At 47.4% G+C, this 19,758-nt stretch overlaps 1 protein-coding gene across 1 annotated transcript in view; it reads left to right on the top strand.

Moving 5' to 3' along the window:
* The first annotated feature begins 2,807 nt into the window (after positions 1–2,807).
* Positions 2,808–19,758, top strand: part of LOC133345037 (T-box brain protein 1-like) — a 36,142-nt gene continuing 19,191 nt past the window's right edge. Inside the window, exons 1-2 of the mRNA XM_061555417.1 lie at positions 2,808–3,625; positions 15,013–15,167. Coding sequence (XP_061411401.1) covers positions 2,841–3,625; positions 15,013–15,167 — 940 coding nt within the window. The 5' untranslated portion in view covers positions 2,808–2,840. The remainder of the gene's footprint in view (positions 3,626–15,012; positions 15,168–19,758) is intronic.

Here is a 19,758-nt window from a genome sequence, read left to right as displayed (position 1 = left end):
ACGTCGGCTCGCATCACGCGTCATGGGGCAATCCGTAACAAAGAAGAGCAACTGCAGCACGTGGAGGCCGTGATGGTGTCTGTTGTATGTGTGTGTGGGGGGAGCGGTGGTGCAGCGGTTAGCGCGCCGCGCTGCGAACCCGACGACCCAAGTTTGAGTCCCGCTCACGGCCAACTCAGCTTCAAATTAGTACCTGCTAGGGGTGATCGCTATTAACGCATTGCCCCAACAGTCTCGCTGGCCTCGTACGGGAGATCTTCGCCTGTGTAGAGAGGAGGAGATGTGAGTTTAAGACAGAGTTCATCGGATTGATTTTGTTTTCAGAGACAGGCGATTGTTGGGAGGTAGTAACGCGTGTTGCCTGCTCCTCCCAAACGCAGCAACTGTCCCACGTGTTTACAGCAACATTTGAAAAAGGGTTAGATACGCGGATAATTTGTATTCCGTTAATTAGGCTTTCATTTACACTAATGCCTTTTTAGAAGAAGCAAAAAAAGAAATCGTATTAATTATGCCTATCGGGTTATTAATTTAGGGAACAAAAGTTCAAATAAACATGAATGTTCCTAAAATGATGACTTGTAACCTGGCATTAAATGCCATTAATTAGCAAGTGTGCATCCAGAAAAACTTTTAATTGCCTATGAAATTAAGCGCTGATCAGCTTCCCGATGCAAACATTAAACGTATAGATGGGGAAACCCAGTAAGTTTGAGGGCTGTGCTACGTGTGGGCTCCCACTGCTTCCACAACAACAACAATCGCCATTCGCCACTAAGTGGCGGTGACGTCACCACGGCGCTCGTGCCAGGCTACGTGCACGTTAAGGCCACGCGAAGTGTCGAACGCCCGTTGGCAGGAGGTCACGGGACAGACCCAGGTGCCATGGGTCGACTGACTGAGATGTGGCTTCCACAAAGACAAAGATCCTCCGTATAGCCTGAACAGACTGTTGGGGCAAGTGCTGTTAGCAAGCACCTATGAAGGCCGACACGACACACAGAGGGTTGGGTGGCTAACACCCCGCCCGGCGCCCTTGTCTCACTAGTGGCAATGTTTACACATCGCACCAGGTACTCATTTTAGCTTGAGTCGACCTAGGGGAGGCCCAGGACCGGTTCAAATAATCGTCACCGGTGTTGGCCAGGTTCGTAGCGCAGCACGCGAACCGCTCCACGACCACTTACACACACACACGCGCGGTACACGCAAACGTAACGGCTTACACACGCCGCGAAATCCACACACACATACCTACGCAGCTCTACTGCGTATGCTTTAGTGTTGTTCAGGAACTGAAGAAGCTGCCAACAAGGTGGAGTCAAACGTCGGACATAATGTCGAACAACGCGTAGGACCAGCCCAAAAACACATCGGAGCAATGTGCATTAACCTCGTGCACATCATGCCTGTGGGTACCGTGTGTGTGTTAGTGTGTTAGTGTGTTTGTTAGTGTGTTTATGTGTTAGTGGGTGATTGTGGGGGGCGGTAGTGTGGCGGTTAGCGCTACGCTGCGCTACGATCTTGGCGACCCGAGTTCGATCCCCGCTCACGGTCAACACCCAGTGACGATTGTCTGAACCGGTCCCGGGCCTCCCCTAGGTCGACTCAGCCTCAAATGAGTATCTGGTGCAGTGTGTGAACATCGCCACTGGGGAGACAAAGGCGGTCGGGCGTGGTGCTGGCCACCCACCCCCTCGTGTGCCGTTCTGGCCTTCATAGGTGCTCGCGAACAGCACTTGCCACAACAGTCTGTTACAGGCTACACGGGGAACCTTCGTGTGTGATTGTCCACATACTAATTACTACACCATTCCACGCCACCGTATTCATTTCGCCTTGTCTAAATTGACACTTGACACACAGTGCGAGAGCGGGTGGTTGTTTGTGGCTCTGGCACGAGGCTGTGGTACGGGTTGGTGGTGGGAGGGGGGTTAGAGCATGCAGGATTCTTTGCCCTCGTTGTATTTTGGGTTCCGGATATTTTGTAATTCGTACACGGGTATCGAGTGAGGCTTGGCACGGTGCCCAACCAAAAGCTGAACTCTGTGCGCCGCGCTTCGACTTTTGCGGCGTGTGCAGTATTCACTTACCGCCGCGTGCCGACATGTACACGCTGCGGCTTTGTACACACAGAACTCTGTTGCCTTCACTGGAAAGTCAACTTAACGGCAACAAGGAACGCTTTAATCACACATTGTCGACGAATCTTGATACGCAAGAAACAAAAACTTTGCGGATTTGTTTTCGCGATAACAGTTTTAAAAAAAGTGCAAACACGAAACATCACACCGCGGTCGTCATACACAATGCCGAATAATAAAGCACCTTCATCAGGCAAAACATTGTCTAAATCCTGTATGCGTCGGAACACGTGAGACGCTGTTGGTGACGGCGGTTGTGCTGCGTGCGCGCTCTATCCTCAGCATCGTGTCGCCTTCATCACAGCACGGGGCACGCGCCTCCACTGGCAATCAATGTCCTTTGCAGAGTAGAACTCCTTGCGTGAGTGCAGAGAGAGAGAGAGAGACATAGAAAGCCCGTCCTGATAGGTCGTGCCCCACCAGCTCGGTGCGGCTATTTGAGCCAATCGGCGGTGCATTGCAACGTCCGCTCGCGTTCCCGAAAGTCGAGTCAAGAGGGTGACGGAGGCGAGGTGCCAGAGTGACCAGGGGATCACGGCTCTGGGAGGCGCGGTCTCTCCCTCCCCTCCGCCTCCACACACACACACTCACATACTCTCACACACACACTTTCGCACACTCCTGCCTCTCGCCTCCCGACTCTTGGCAGAGTCGCGGCGTAAACGCGGCCACGTTGCGCGGCGCCCGCCGGGAAGAATGCAGCTGGCACAGGTCTGCTTTGCTCCCGCCTCCATCAAACTGACGCCGGGCTTTCCCACTTTCGCAAATCGGTTACATCATCATCACCACCACCAAAACCAACACCAGCAGCACAACAACAACCACCAGCAGCAGCAGCAGCCAGCGTTTGATGTGGAATTGTGTTTGAGGGATGATCCGCGCACGTCCCCAGACGACGCGGAGCGGGCGAGCGCTCTTCACAAACTCAGCCTCGGCATGAACGCGCAGCCGGGGCGCTTCTCCTTGACGCCCTCCAAGGGCAATCACCCCGAGGACCAGCAGCAGCATCACCACCAGCACCAGCAGCAGCAGCATCATCACCAGGGCAGGATTCCGCTCTACTTCGGGGAGCTGAGCTGCGAGGCGCGCCACGCATTCGAAGAGAGCGCTGATCGCTTCGCCACCCAGGCAGCCGCCAGTGGCGGAGGCGTCATGTTCCCGTACGTGGGGCAGCAAGTGGCGGGCAGCCACCCGGCATTCCCCATGGGCAGCCCTGGCCGCTACGTGTCGGCGCAGTCCATGCTGTCTGGCGGCCCTTACGGGACCTTCCTGACACCCTCGGGCAGCGCGCAACCCTTCTCTGGCTACTCGTACCCGCAGCAGTACGCGCACGGGTACCACCAGGGCGGATCCTTCTACCCGCTGGGGCCGCCGCAGCCCGGTCTGGCGCCGGGCAAGGCGCACGTGTACCTGTGCAACCGCGCGCTCTGGCTCAAGTTTCACCGCTTTCAGACGGAGATGATTATCACGAAGCAGGGCAGGTGAGCGCGCGGTTTATCCTGCGCGCACATGTGCGCTGCATACGCGTCCGCGTAATGACACCGTGGACCAGTTAGACTATGTACGGAAACGCACTCTTATTCTGCGTGTCCGCGTCGACGTGCTTTTGTTGTTACACTCTGGATCAGTAGATGTGTATGTACGGCAAGGTATACTCATTCTGTGCCCATGTGTAGACGCGTTTATTTAATCGGGCAGGGTACTCGGTGTGTGTGTACATATATATACGTCCTTTATTAACGCCGCCGATTGTTGTATGAACGGCAGAGTGCTCACTCTGTGCACGCGTGTAAACGTGACGTTTCTGAAATAACACTACCAATCATTACAACAATTTACGATTGAGAACAATTTTTTGTACGTGTACGTACGATATGTCTGTTTAATTGCACCATTAACCGTCAATCATTCTGGCGTGGCGCTCATTCTGTATGCTTATCGATGTATATATATAAAAACTGAGCCTCCGTGATCACCAAAACAATAAGGACGTCTTCTTTGGAAAGTCAACATTCGTTGGAAATTCAACATGGAATTATTATTCTTTCGTATGGATTAATAGCAGCAGATTAAACATGCAATTTTAGATGTGTTATCCACTCAATTGTCTGTTTAGACGCAGACTGCATCTCGTCCGTCACTCCTTTAAAGCAGTGAGGACAGCGGCGGCGGAGTGTTCACAATTTGGTGGTCGATGGTTTGGGATTCGTGGCTGTGCTCGCAGGCCGCCGAATCTTCGATGCCCCATTGTGCATCAGGTGGCCGCATCAGCCATGCCCGCTCCTGATTCGGTTTTAGGTCGACCATTGGCCGCGTGGAAAGTTAAAACCGTGAGGTTCGACGGTAGGGTCCTGCATGAGACGTTCATTTTTGACGTCGCCGTTGTAATGTGTAACTTCACCTTGCTCAGGGGCCTGCAGCGAAATATCTCGCTTGAATATAGTGAACATATATACATAATCAATGCGACACGCTCACTCCGTGGGCTCGTGTTTGTATATATGTGTCTAACGTTTATATATGTGTCGAATGAGACCTTCAATACACTGTCAATCGTTCTAACTACAATACAACGAAGTGCCCATTGTATGTGCAATACATCATTGACAACAATATCGGTTGATCAAAGCTATATCTACAACCAGCTACGAGTCCGTATAGTTCACTCAGAATCTCTATATTTTTTAATTGATCTTCTTGCCATCGTTAACGTTCGTGTTGTTTTAATCGTCATTCGTTTAATCCCACCCCGCCGTGTTGTATTTATTGTTTATATATTTTTGGTTGTCATTTTGATACTTCACGTGCAATCGTACCCCCCGTCGTGTCCATGGGATGGTGGCGTGCTGGACTAAGGGCTGGTCGCGCAGCGGCGATAATGATGAACACCATGACAAGTATGGACATCTGGTGTTATCTTTAGGGGAATTAAACGACTACAAGTGATATTTAATATATATTTAAATGAACTATGCACGTCCATATAAAAGAACGATTTGGACGTACGTGATCTTAAAATAAGCGGGTTATCGAGCTTAGTGTCCGCTGTGAAAGCCATTGGTATCTGGCAGCACTTTTTGGTTTACAATTTCCACGTCTTTATTTTGTTACTTGAATATATTTGTTGGGGGTGTCTCGGGCGGACGTGATATTTCAATACAAGCGCGCAAGGAACGCGATGTTGAATTAAAATATGAAACAATAATGTGGTTGTTTAATCTCGCCAAATTGTTGTAGACACGTGTTGCTGGAGGTGTTATCATTGTGCGACATTGATTGCGACAGCGTGAGGTTACAAATTCCTGTAAATATTTTCATTCAATAATGCTATTTAATTCCGATCCGAATTATTATCCCACATTACATATCAAAAGTCTGTTTTAATCCTTATTGTTCATTTGGCGAAGTGAAAAAGCACACACACAAAAAAACTATCTGTGGAAAGATTTCAATCAACTTACATTTAACTCAATCTAAATAATAAATGTACCTGTTGTAGAGGTAATGGTAATAACAACCAGGGAAGAAACACGCATCTCTCTCTCTCTCTCTCTGGGCGCGAGAGAGACCGCTGCGGTGTTCCGTCAATGCCTTTGAATTTAAAAAGACACCCAGCGCCCGTTATTCCCAGACACGGCTTTATATGCCCCCCACCTTTGCAATTAGAAGAGCAACTGTTGTCGCGTTATTTGTTTCATACGGGACACTGAGAGGAGGAGGAGGCGAGTACCCGATATGTTTATTTTTAACTGTCAGATTAACAGGGACACAAACACTGCCGTCGCTTTTGCGTCAGCTGTCTGTCCCGCTTGCTGCCGCTGCTGCCGCTGCCGCTGCTCCGTGGGGCGACCGCGATCCGACAGCTGCGGGGCCACGCCAACGGCGCGCGAGTCATCACCACCGCCACCACCACCGCCACCACCACCACCGCCACCACCACCGCCGCCACCACCACCACCACCACCGCCGCCACCACCACCATCACCACCACCGCCACCACCAACATCACTACCACCACCACCACCGCCGCCGCCGCCACCACCACCGCCGCCACCACCACCACCACCGCCACCACCACCACCACCATCGCCACCACCGCCACCACCACCACTGCCACCACCACCGCCACCATCACCACCGCCACCACCGCCACCACCGCCACCACCACCGCCACCACCACCCGCGCCACCACCACCACCGCCACCACCGCCACCACTGCCACCCCCACCGCCACCACCGTCATCATCACCACCGCCACCACCGCCACCACCGCCGCCACCAACACTGCCGCCGCCACCAACACCGCCCTCACTCACTCGCAGTCGTCTCCATTACATTTCGCCAATTATGTCACAATTGTGGTTTTAAAATATCGCGCAGGTGATGGGCGCGCGCGTGTGTGTGTGTGTACACAAAATGCACAGTCTATGGATATTCACACATCCCCCACAGATGAGGGAGAGGAAGGGGGGTTTGGGCGGGGGGTATTAACGTTTTTTTTTGCTCTCGCAGATTGGATTTTTTTCTTTCAGGAACAGCCTTTTTTAATATTATAATTATTATCGCGGCATGTGCTCTGTAAATGAATATTACTACGTGCGCGATGAGTCAACAGTGGCTGTCCTATGGATATTAGCCGCCGCCCCGAATCCCCCCATCCCCGCCATAGGAATGTGGAATTCTCAACGCCGATTTCAGGGCCACCACCAACAACGGAAGATGAATGAGCACCGCACCCCTCGTTCGTTTGAGCACGAGGCACAACCGATTAAAACTTTTACTCGAATGAATTCAGACACAACGCAAAGAAAGCATCAAGGTAATGGGTTTAATAGATACGCCACGTGACTGCAGAGTGGAGTGCACGTGTGAGACGCTGCACCCGAACTCCGCAGTGCGATCCTCGATCAGGCCTTGTGCTCGAAACGTTTGTAAGGTGTCAGCCGCGTCTTGTGAACGATTCGTGACCGAGCGTGGGTGAATACAGGGGATGAGACGAAACATAGCTCACGCAGCAGCTGGGACTCAACATCGATATGTTCTAGATTTAAAGTTTTCGTCACTGCAGGGGTCCATGCTCTTTGGTTCTTTCGGTAAAGTTACGTAGGTGAAAAAAAACAGATTAAATCACGACGTTTCGGAAGCAACACAAGCTTCCGTCATCAGGTGCGACAACCACGGCAAAAAAACAAAATTACTGTAGTGACGGAAGCTTGTGTTGCTTCCGAAACGTTGTGATTTAATGTAGCTATTTCGATTTTATTCTTTATTTTTATTCGTATTCTTTATTTTCACCTACGTGACTTTACCGAAAGAACCAAAGAGTAACGTCGATATGCCTGACACCTATACGCCCAGGAGGTGCATTAACACGCATTTCGCTGTCCAGTGATTTGCCCGTGGCTTTCGTTTATAAATGGCGATTGCTTCATACTTCGAAGGTGTTACAATTCTAAATTAAACACTTGTTTTCTATTTTACCAGGTAAAGGTCACCAAGCTATATATCGCTATTTTTCAATAGCGACCTGGTAATAAATGATAGCTCAACGAAGTGGCTTATCGTGTGGAAATGTATAGCAGCCAGATACTCGAAATGTGTGTTTCTAAATGTGGAAGGGAAAACCTGAGCACACGGAGAAAAATCCACGCGACCTCCGAGTAGAACGTGCAAGCTCCAAATATACAGCAGGTATTGTCAGGATCGGGATCGAACCCACAACCTCCTTTATACCAGGCGAGGCAGTTAACATCTCGCCACCAAGGGCGCTCGCTGTTCAGTGATTTACCCGTAGCTTTACATTTATAGATGCGATTGCTTTATGCTTCAAAGGCCTGCAATTCAACGTGTTCCTACGAATTATATATTCAACATCATCACTGGCCATTATTTATTCACTGCTGGATGAAGGCCATCAGCACGCTCTTGTGGTCCAGCGTTGCTACCATCGGATCTCACCTCGTGCACGTAGGTGGATCTCATTGCTCCATCTCCGCGAGGATCGTCCTCTTGGGCGCGTTCTCCCCTTCAGCAAGCGATTTGAAAAATTGTCTGTATAATACGTCAAATAATACTCTACGCTAAATGGCTGCTCTTTTCCCCCACCATCCTTTAAAGTGGCGGCAATTTGCATTCGCAAAAGATCTGCTCTCGCACTCGGCGTCTGCAGACGCACGTGCGCGCGCATCCCGTTCATCCGAAGACTCCGAACTCAACTGCATCTTCACCCATTCGTTTATTAATATACGAGCGCAATAAATTAACTTAAAGCGTGGTCGCATTCTACATTTCTATGACGGGGTTATTTATATTTTCTCTCGGCGTGTACTGTACGTATATGCGAGTGGCTGTCGCAACATTTTATTTTTGAACGATATGTTAAGCCTGCAAAACATGGAGCATTGTTTTGCGAAAATCTAAGTATACAGCCTATCATACAATACTGATAAATGTTAGCATGCTCGAGTGACGTCACGAGAGCGTTATCGAACCACGTTTGAAAGTCCAATGTTGTGGTTCGGTGCTTTTGTTAAAAAAAATATTGCGGTGCTCAATCCGATTAAAGAGGCTGGGGAAATACCCGTACTCGATGACTGATTAATGCGATAGGATCAGTTGCTTTTTGTCGATAGGCACCTTGGCTGTGCGTCGCGGGATAATCCCACGCGAGTTCGTCGCTTTGTTACTCGGAAAACACCACTTTCAGTTAAGGGACATAAATCTGAAATCAGCGCCTTTAGATTATTCAGGTGTACGCGTGTTTGGGAAGTCGGGTTTTGAAAAAAAGTTTAAATACTGTATGTTCGTTCCCCCTTTTTTTCTTTGGTGGGGGCAGGAGGGGACTGTGCCAAATCAAAGTTTTTTTTTTAAAACCCTTTCAGACCATCATTATAATTGACGACAAGTAATCGGTCCTTTTTTTTTTTCGATTTAAAGCTTTCGTGACTGCAGGGATTCATCTTCTTGTTTCTTTCGGTAAAGTCACGTAGAAGGGAAGTAATAAAATAATAAAAATAAAACATAATAAAACAATTCTCACGACGTTTCGGCTACAACGCAAGCAGCCGTCTTCAGGTGAAGAATGAGACACTACCAAACTAGGAGCTTATATATAAGCTGCATTGGGGGTTGAAGAGCGCCTTAACAAAAAGAATGTGCATGTGAAGAGGGATTTAGCATATTCATGGAAAATGCGTAGGCGTTGGGCGGGGGGGTGTCAAAGTCATATTATGCCCATGCATTATGCAGGATCAGCAGCAACCAAGGGGGGTGCAGGGATTAGCAGTAACAAAGGAAAGGAATGTTAATGATATGTAGCTGCAGTTACTCAACAACACGTAGAAAACTAAAGTATAAACTACATAAAAAACTAAAGTATAAACTGCATCGCACCATCAGTATACTTACTATACTCTATAATAAGCTGAGTTACTAACAGCAAGTAATACATTACAATTTTACCTCGTAAAAATTCTATAATATGCTTCCATCTAAACCTTATTCTCTTACATCACACGAGCATATACCGTACTATATACTGCCATAGATAAACCCAACATTAAATTATATACTGTATTGCTGTAAACCAACCTATATCTTATACATTTAATATCACACTATGTATTATTCTACACACCCTAATGTGTATCGAAATGGTTTATTACGTCCTTCCAATGATTGCTGAGCCAGAATCCATCTTCTCGGTTAAAGTTGTCTCTGTGTTTGTATATGTGGATCGCCTCATGAACGAATCTCTCATGATAGCCAGATGGCTTGCAGAGAACCTCTGTCTTGGAGAAGTCAATATCATGTGAGCCCACTGAGTTGTAACAGTGATCTGCCACGGCTGAGGTGTTAGTCCTACCGTGTTTCAGGTCAGCTTTATGTTCACGGATGCGGTCCGAGACATGTCGTTTGGTTTCCCCAATGTAACTGCTACCACAGAGGCAACTTAGTTTGTAGACGCCAGGGTACTGTATGTCTGGAACCACATCTTTTACAGACGGTACCAGATCACGGATTTTATGTACTGTGTTGAATCGGACCTGGATCTTGTGTTTAATCAGGATTTTGGAGATCTTTTTTGTGACCCCAGCAATGTAGGGTAAGGTGATGGTCTTGAAAGGCTCCTCAGCAGGATCCTTCTTGATGGTTGGAGTGATGGCTTTGCGGATTGTATAGTCGGAGTAACCATTTGCCTTAAGAGCTTGGCGTACGTGTTTGAGTTCACTGGAAATGTGTTCATGGTCGGAGATGCATTGGGCTCTATGATATAGAGTCTTGATGAGGGAATTCTTCTGAGATGGATGGTGGTGGGAATCCGGTTTTAGATAAGCATCCGTGTGGGTGGCTTTCCTGTAGACAGAGTGGCTCATTGAACCATCAGGTCTCCTTTTGATTAGGACATCCAAAAAGGGTAGCTTGCCATCATTTTCGACTTCCATGGTGAATCTGATGGCTGGGTGTATGGAATTGATGTGGTCGAGAAATTGGTCTAGAGCAGGCCGGCCATGTGGCCAGATGACAAAAGTGTCGTCTACGTACCTCTTCCATAAGGTCGGGCGTAGAGTGGCAGTCTGGATGGCGTCCGTCTCAAATTTCTCCATGAAGATGTTGGCTACAACCGGAGATAGGGGGGAGCCCATTGGGGTGCCCTCAATTTGCTTGTAGAAGGTTCCATTCCAGGTGAAGTATGTATTGGTTAAGCAGTGTCTCACCAGGGGGGGTACCCCAGCATTCAGTCCTTGATGAACCAAGTCTTCAATGATTGCGATGGTGTCAGGCACAGGTACCTTGGTGAACAAGGAAACCACATCAAAACTGACAAGCAGGTCGTCTGGGGACAGGGCAATCCCCTTGATTGTCGATACCAGGTCAGTAGAGTTTAGTACTGCAGAGGTGGTTTTTCCAGTGAAAGGCCGTAGGATTTCGGACAAAAAACGAGCCAGTTTGTAAGTGGGGGAGTTGATAGTAGAGACAATGGGACGAAGAGGTGTATCTTCTTTATGTATCTTTGGCAAGCCGTACAATCTTGGTGGTCTGGCTGCAGAAGGTTTCAACGAGAACTGTTTGGTCTGATCAATTAATGCGGTTGAAGCAGAAATGATGTTGTTGGTTTTGGAGACGAGGCTGTTGGTGGGGTCTCTTTTTATTTTTGTATAGCTGCCATCGTTTAGTAGTTCTTGAATTTTGTTGTTGTATTCTATTTTGTCCATGATGACAGTGGCATTGCCTTTGTCGGCTGAGAGGATGACAATGTCATCCCTCTTTTTTAATTGAGCTAATTCAAAACGCTCCTCTTTGCTGATGTTGCTAGCTGGCATCTTAGCGTTTTTGAGGGTTACAGAGATTTCGGATCTTGCTACGTCTGCAGCGATGTGACTCAAGCCCTTGAGAGCTACATCTACTCGAGCAATTATATCATTAACTGGTATGTGTCTAGGTGTGACTGCAAAGTTTAGTCCTTTAGCTAAAACGGATTTCAAACCTTCAGAAATAGGACTGTTACTGCGATTAATTACGACTTTGTTAATATCTAGCTTTTCAATGTGTGGGTCCGGTTTCTTGTTTGAGAGGCGATTGAATTTGGAAATCAAGTTGTCCTTACATTTAGTCGACATAGCGGCAGCTGAAGAGGCAGTCATTTTTTCCACATGTTCCCAATCCGATGTGGACATTGTTACACTCAAAGATAAGTGTGATTTGTAGAGTGTCTTGTCTAACTGATCTAGTTCGGTGCGCGTAAGTCTGATTTTCTCTGAGATAAGAGCTAAGCTAGTTCTAGACAGAATTCGTTTCGCATTAGAAGAAGTTACAGCAGCAGATGTTAGTGTAAATGCGTTTGGTATTACCTTAGAGTCGCGGCATCTCTTCAGAAAGGTGAGAGACTCGATTAGCTGAGCCTTCTTATCCCGGAGCTTGTTGAAGGATCTCAAAGTTATGTGGAAACCCTCCCCGTAGAGGCGGTTAAATTTCGATTTAAAGCTTTCGTGACTGCAGGGATTCATCTTCTTGTTTCTTTCGGTAAAGTCACGTAGAAGGGAAGTAATAAAATAATAAAAATAAAACATAATAAAACAATTCTCACGACGTTTCGGCTACAACGCAAGCAGCCGTCTTCAGGTGAAGAATGAGACACTACCAAACTAGGAGCTTATATATAAGCTGCATTGGGGGTTGAAGAGCGCCTTAACAAAAAGAATGTGCATGTGAAGAGGGATTTAGCATATTCATGGAAAATGCGTAGGCGTTGGGCGGGGGGGTGTCAAAGTCATATTATGCCCATGCATTATGCAGGATCAGCAGCAACCAAGGGGGGTGCAGGGATTAGCAGTAACAAAGGAAAGGAATGTTAATGATATGTAGCTGCAGTTACTCAACAACACGTAGAAAACTAAAGTATAAACTACATAAAAAACTAAAGTATAAACTGCATCGCACCATCAGTATACTTACTATACTCTATAATAAGCTGAGTTACTAACAGCAAGTAATACATTACAATTTTACCTCGTAAAAATTCTATAATATGCTTCCATCTAAACCTTATTCTCTTACATCACACGAGCATATACCGTACTATATACTGCCATAGATAAACCCAACATTAAATTATATACTGTATTGCTGTAAACCAACCTATATCTTATACATTTAATATCACACTATGTATTATTCTACACACCCTAATGTGTATCGAAATGGTTTATTACGTCCTTCCAATGATTGCTGAGCCAGAATCCATCTTCTCGGTTAAAGTTGTCTCTGTGTTTGTATATGTGGATCGCCTCATGAACGAATCTCTCATGATAGCCAGATGGCTTGCAGAGAACCTCTGTCTTGGAGAAGTCAATATCATGTGAGCCCACTGAGTTGTAACAGTGATCTGCCACGGCTGAGGTGTTAGTCCTACCGTGTTTCAGGTCAGCTTTATGTTCACGGATGCGGTCCGAGACATGTCGTTTGGTTTCCCCAATGTAACTGCTACCACAGAGGCAACTTAGTTTGTAGACGCCAGGGTACTGTATGTCTGGAACCACATCTTTTACAGACGGTACCAGATCACGGATTTTATGTACTGTGTTGAATCGGACCTGGATCTTGTGTTTAATCAGGATTTTGGAGATCTTTTTTGTGACCCCAGCAATGTAGGGTAAGGTGATGGTCTTGAAAGGCTCCTCAGCAGGATCCTTCTTGATGGTTGGAGTGATGGCTTTGCGGATTGTATAGTCGGAGTAACCATTTGCCTTAAGAGCTTGGCGTACGTGTTTGAGTTCACTGGAAATGTGTTCATGGTCGGAGATGCATTGGGCTCTATGATATAGAGTCTTGATGAGGGAATTCTTCTGAGATGGATGGTGGTGGGAATCCGGTTTTAGATAAGCATCCGTGTGGGTGGCTTTCCTGTAGACAGAGTGGCTCATTGAACCATCAGGTCTCCTTTTGATTAGGACATCCAAAAAGGGTAGCTTGCCATCATTTTCGACTTCCATGGTGAATCTGATGGCTGGGTGTATGGAATTGATGTGGTCGAGAAATTGGTCTAGAGCAGGCCGGCCATGTGGCCAGATGACAAAAGTGTCGTCTACGTACCTCTTCCATAAGGTCGGGCGTAGAGTGGCAGTCTGGATGGCGTCCGTCTCAAATTTCTCCATGAAGATGTTGGCTACAACCGGAGATAGGGGGGAGCCCATTGGGGTGCCCTCAATTTGCTTGTAGAAGGTTCCATTCCAGGTGAAGTATGTATTGGTTAAGCAGTGTCTCACCAGGGGGGGTACCCCAGCATTCAGTCCTTGATGAACCAAGTCTTCAATGATTGCGATGGTGTCAGGCACAGGTACCTTGGTGAACAAGGAAACCACATCAAAACTGACAAGCAGGTCGTCTGGGGACAGGGCAATCCCCTTGATTGTCGATACCAGGTCAGTAGAGTTTAGTACTGCAGAGGTGGTTTTTCCAGTGAAAGGCCGTAGGATTTCGGACAAAAAACGAGCCAGTTTGTAAGTGGGGGAGTTGATAGTAGAGACAATGGGACGAAGAGGTGTATCTTCTTTATGTATCTTTGGCAAGCCGTACAATCTTGGTGGTCTGGCTGCAGAAGGTTTCAACGAGAACTGTTTGGTCTGATCAATTAATGCGGTTGAAGCAGAAATGATGTTGTTGGTTTTGGAGACGAGGCTGTTGGTGGGGTCTCTTTTTATTTTTGTATAGCTGCCATCGTTTAGTAGTTCTTGAATTTTGTTGTTGTATTCTATTTTGTCCATGATGACAGTGGCATTGCCTTTGTCGGCTGAGAGGATGACAATGTCATCCCTCTTTTTTAATTGAGCTAATTCAAAACGCTCCTCTTTGCTGATGTTGCTAGCTGGCATCTTAGCGTTTTCTCGATGGTCTCTCTATATGCGTGCCTGTTCTTCTCATGTTCGCTCCCGACAGCTCAAGACCGACGATAGAGCCGAATAAACACACACTTCCTTTGTCTTTGTCAATCCTTCACTAGCCCTGTGGCGTCAGCCATCTCTATGTCTCTTGTGTTGGTCATCCTTTTGTGGATGAAGGCCGCCTCAAAGCCGCTGACACCTCTCACGATTACTGCGATGTTAAAGAGCCATCTGTAGTTCTACTCATTACTGTGCGTTCGTTGCGTAGCTCTCTGACCTGACTTAAATTGCTCAATTATTCTCCCACAGCAACGTGGGGCGAAACGTCAGACATGAAGCCGGACAACACGTTTTACTACCCGACAACACATCGGAGATCCATCTACTAACAATTTCTGTCTTTTGTATATATTCGATAACACTAATCCACTTGTTTGTGTCGCCGTGTTATTCATTCCCGTCCGGGGTCGCCTCTTACTCTGACGCAGACGCATGTTCCCCTTCCTGAGCTTCACGGTGTCGGGACTCGACCCCACGGCACATTACAACGTGTTCGTGGACGTGGTCCTCTCCGACCCCAATCACTGGCGCTTCCAGGGCGGCAAGTGGGTGCCCTGCGGCAAGGCTGACACCAACGTGCAGGGTAAGACCCCCCCCCCCCTACCCCAAGCCAGATGACACTTACGCCATCACCACCAGCAGCAGTAACACCAGCAGGAGCTTCATAAGCCCCGGGTGCGTTGCGTTCGATTGCGCTGGGGGTGCCGCAGCTCCACTTGGATGGGCAATTAACACCCTGAATAGGCACTGCGGGGGGGGGGGGGGGTCTGAGTCGGGACCTGTTTTACTCGGCACAACCACTAAAGTATCACGTGATTTCAGTCGGGTCTTTCTGGGTCTGGGAGCCGGAAAATCCTCCCTCGCCCGGCACATATCGCATTCAGTATACCTCGAGCAAGGACTGTGGCTACCAATCTATTTGCCACTCGAATCTACCAGCCACCCGGAAAATCTTCAGCGCGTAAAGACATATACATGCGTGTTTAAATGGCTAAGCATATGTGCCATGTGGTTATATGTATAATACGTTCACTACGGGATGAGAAGCAATTGCACTTCTGCGTGCATTGGAACGGATGTATTAGCGCAAATAGCGTTTTCCTATGTTGTCTTCCGTTTTAATGTAGGGTACATTTACCATGTAAGGCCCACTAAGCGATGTAGCTGTTTTGCAGAAGCAACCTAACTGCAAATGATAGCTCAACGAAGTGGCTTATCATGTGGAATTTTCAGAGCAGCCAAATACTCTAAACCCGGAGAAAAATGCACGCGACCACGGGGTCAGGGTTGCGATCGAACCCACGACCACCTGTAGACCAGGCGACGTAGTTAACATCTCGCCACCGTGGCGCCCTACATACCTGGATATCTCTCACGTGTCATTCTATAAGTGGAGAATGAATGTTAATATGTATACATGTCTGTGCACCAAGTATACAAATAAACACACATCAAACTCGTAATTGATAACAGAAAAGACGTTTCGAGAAATAACCCTTCGGAACAGAAGGATACAAATATGTTTTTTGGTAACTGTGTGTAAATGAGTTTTCCGCGTGTTCTTGCGCTTTGCTCGGGATTCACCTGTGACCAAATCACCCTGAATGCGCCAATGCTTCATATATGTCTCGGAAGCTAATCAGTGTTGAGCCTAATTAGCACGTGGATGGGCTAACCAAGCAGGGCTCATCAGGTCGATGTAGGAGTTGGGCTTTGGCCTGCACATGTCTCACAGGAGGTGGCAGTGTTGAGTATCATCCCCACCTTCAATGGGTGGTGGGTTTTCTCCGGATACTTCGGTTCCCGCTCAAACGAAACCAACCACTAATGAATAATACGAATATTTAGCACTTCATGCAATTGGACAATATTCCAATGTAGCAGGATCCGCCTTAAGTTATGCATATGTGGCTTCGGCAAGTGTTTGATAATCAAGCGCAGGGTGCATGGGTTCGATCCAGACCCTGACGCCTCTATATTTGTAATTTGCATGTTTTCTCGGTGTTCGCGTGGATTGGCCTCTGGGTCCTCCGGTCCCCCCACCCCCCACATTTAGAAACGGGCGTTTAGAGTATTTTGCACCTATACATGTCCCCATGATGAAGCCACTTCGTTGAGCTTTCATTTGTGACACTGCTGAAAAAGTGGGCCTTACCTGGTAACTTTTTTAAAAAGTTTAGCTTAGTTTAACGTCGCAAGCGCGGTTCACGAATAACATTTTACCAGGCACATGCATTCGTCTATTTGCGAGCTGGGGTTGTCATGCTGAACGTCGTGGCACGGCCGAGCTGCGGCTGTAGAACACGGCGGAGGTTCAGTGCCACGATGTTATTCTTAGTCCACGCTGGACGGGAGACGAGAGGCGTGAGTCAGTGGAAATGTTCGCAAACACCTAAATGCGTTGCGAATGAACTCGAACTGAGGACTATTAGCGTGGCCACCATACACGTGTTACAATTAAAGCTACATTTGTAGGTGTGCATTTTTTGTGACATGCACAAAGCATTAATGCAGAATGCAAAATGAAGCTAATCAATTGGGTGCTACTTCGTTGCAGTGGTGCCCCAGCACAGATAACACAAATCCTCAAACATTTGAAATGACACTGCTTTAAAACAAGAAAAATATTACAAACGACGTTTCAAGCAACGGCCCTTCATCAAAGCACGCTCATAGGACATGCTCTTCAAAGCACACGTTCTATTCAAAAGGGCCATTGCTTGAAAGCTCGCTTATTACATTTTTATTTTAAGACAGTGCTATTGACGAGTGGGTTGAGTAATTTTTGTTAGATTGTGAAATGGAATCGTTTAAATAGAGTGAAGGGCGAAGCGGTCCACGCACTGCGAGTTACATTTACGGGCAAAGTTAACGTCAATAACGAGCTAGGCATGGGCTTCCCCAGAGTGGTGAAGTATGGTCAAACAACCTCCATGACCGACACGGTGTGGGGAAGACTTCATCCAGCAATGTTGGCAAAAATCGCCTTACATCTGTGTCTCATAATATCCATTGACCTCGTAGAAATAGAGACGTAGCTTGCTTTGATAGACATATATTGCTATTTATTGGATCAGCTCGGTTAAAACACAACAGAGCAAGTGATTAGAGTAAGAGGTTTCATATTCTTGGTTCTTTCGGTAAAGTCACGTAGAAGGGAGGTAAGAGGTTTATCCATAGATTTCCACGTGTATATGCGTATCAGAGGTGGGACAAAGTCATTGTTATGCAAGTCCAAGTCGAGTCTGAAGTCATCAAATTCATGACTCGAGTCTGACTCGAGTCCAAGTCACATGACTCGAGTCCACACCTCAGAGGTGGGACAAAGTCATTGTTATGCAAGTCCAAGTCGAGTCTGAAGTCATCAAATTCATGACTCGAGTCTGACTCGAGTCCAAGTCACATGACTCGAGTCCACACCTCAGAGGTGGGACAAAGTCATTGTTATGCAAGTCCAAGTCGAGTCTGAAGTCATCAAATTCATGACTCGAGTCTGACTCGAGTCCAAGTCACATGACTCGAGTCCACACCTCAGAGGTGGGACAAAGTCATTGTTATGCAAGTCCAAGTCGAGTCTGAAGTCATCAAATTCATGACTCGAGTCTGACTCGAGTCCAAGTCACATGACTCGAGTCCACACCTCAGAGGTGGGACAAAGTCATTGTTATGCAAGTCCAAGTCGAGTCTGAAGTCATCAAATTCATGACTCGAGTCTGACTCGAGTCCAAGTCACATGACTCGAGTCCACACCTCAGAGGTGGGACAAAGTCATTGTTATGCAAGTCCAAGTCGAGTCTGAAGTCATCAAATTCATGACTCGAGTCTGACTCGAGTCCAAGTCACATGACTCGAGTCCACACCTCAGAGGTGGGACAAAGTCATTGTTATGCAAGTCCAAGTCGAGTATGAAGTCATCAAATTCATGACTCGAGTCTGACTCGAGTCCAAGTCACATGACTCGAGTCCACACCTCAGAGGTGGGACAAAGTCATTGTTATGCAAGTCCAAGTCGAGTCTGAAGTCATCAAATTCATGACTCGAGTCTGACTCGAGTCCAAGTCACATGACTCGAGTCCACACCTCAGAGGTGGGACAAAGTCATTGTTATGCAAGTCCAAGTCGAGTCTGAAGTCATCAAATTCATGACTCGAGTCTGACTCGAGTCCAAGTCACATGACTCGAGTCCACACCTCAGAGGTGGGACAAAGTCATTGTTATGCAAGTCCAAGTCGAGTCTGAAGTCATCAAATTCATGACTCGAGTCTGACTCGAGTCCAAGTCACATGACTCGAGTCCACACCTCAGAGGTGGGACAAAGTCATTGTTATGCAAGTCCAAGTCGAGTCTGAAGTCATCAAATTCATGACTCGAGTCTGACTCGAGTCCAAGTCACATGACTCGAGTCCACACCTCAGAGGTGGGACAAAGTCATTGTTATGCAAGTCCAAGTCGAGTCTGAAGTCATCAAATTCATGACTCGAGTCTGACTCGAGTCCAAGTCACATGACTCGAGTCCACACCTCAGAGGTGGGACAAAGTCATTGTTATGCAAGTCCAAGTCGAGTCTGAAGTCATCAAATTCATGACTCGAGTCTGACTCGAGTCCAAGTCACATGACTCGAGTCCACACCTCAGAGGTGGGACAAAGTCATTGTTATGCAAGTCCAAGTCGAGTATGAAGTCATCAAATTCATGACTCGAGTCTGACTCGAGTCCAAGTCACATGACTCGAGTCCACACCTCAGAGGTGGGACAAAGTCATTGTTATGCAAGTCCAAGTCGAGTCTGAAGTCATCAAATTCATGACTCGAGTCTGACTCGAGTCCAAGTCACATGACTCGAGTCCACACCTCAGAGGTGGGACAAAGTCATTGTTATGCAAGTCCAAGTCGAGTATGAAGTCATCAAATTCATGACTCGAGTCTGACTCGAGTCCAAGTCACATGACTCGAGTCCACACCTCAGAGGTGGGACAAAGTCATTGTTATGCAAGTCCAAGTCGAGTATGAAGTCATCAAATTCATGACTCGAGTCTGACTCGAGTCCAAGTCACATGACTCGAGTCCACACCTCTGATGCGTATAGATGATTGTCGGTCGCTTTCCGCCCACCCTGCATATCTCTTTAAAAGTGAGTGGCTCTCGTTTTTATCGCGAGATATGTGTGACATATTT

This window comes from Lethenteron reissneri, chromosome 21 (assembly GCF_015708825.2).
Source record: "Lethenteron reissneri isolate LAM-NWPU_2019-01 chromosome 21, ASM1570882v1, whole genome shotgun sequence".
Lineage (NCBI taxonomy): Eukaryota > Metazoa > Chordata > Hyperoartia > Petromyzontiformes > Petromyzontidae > Lethenteron > Lethenteron reissneri.
The sequence above is the reverse complement of the archived record's forward strand: the minus strand, read 5'-3'. Positions and strand labels throughout refer to the sequence as shown.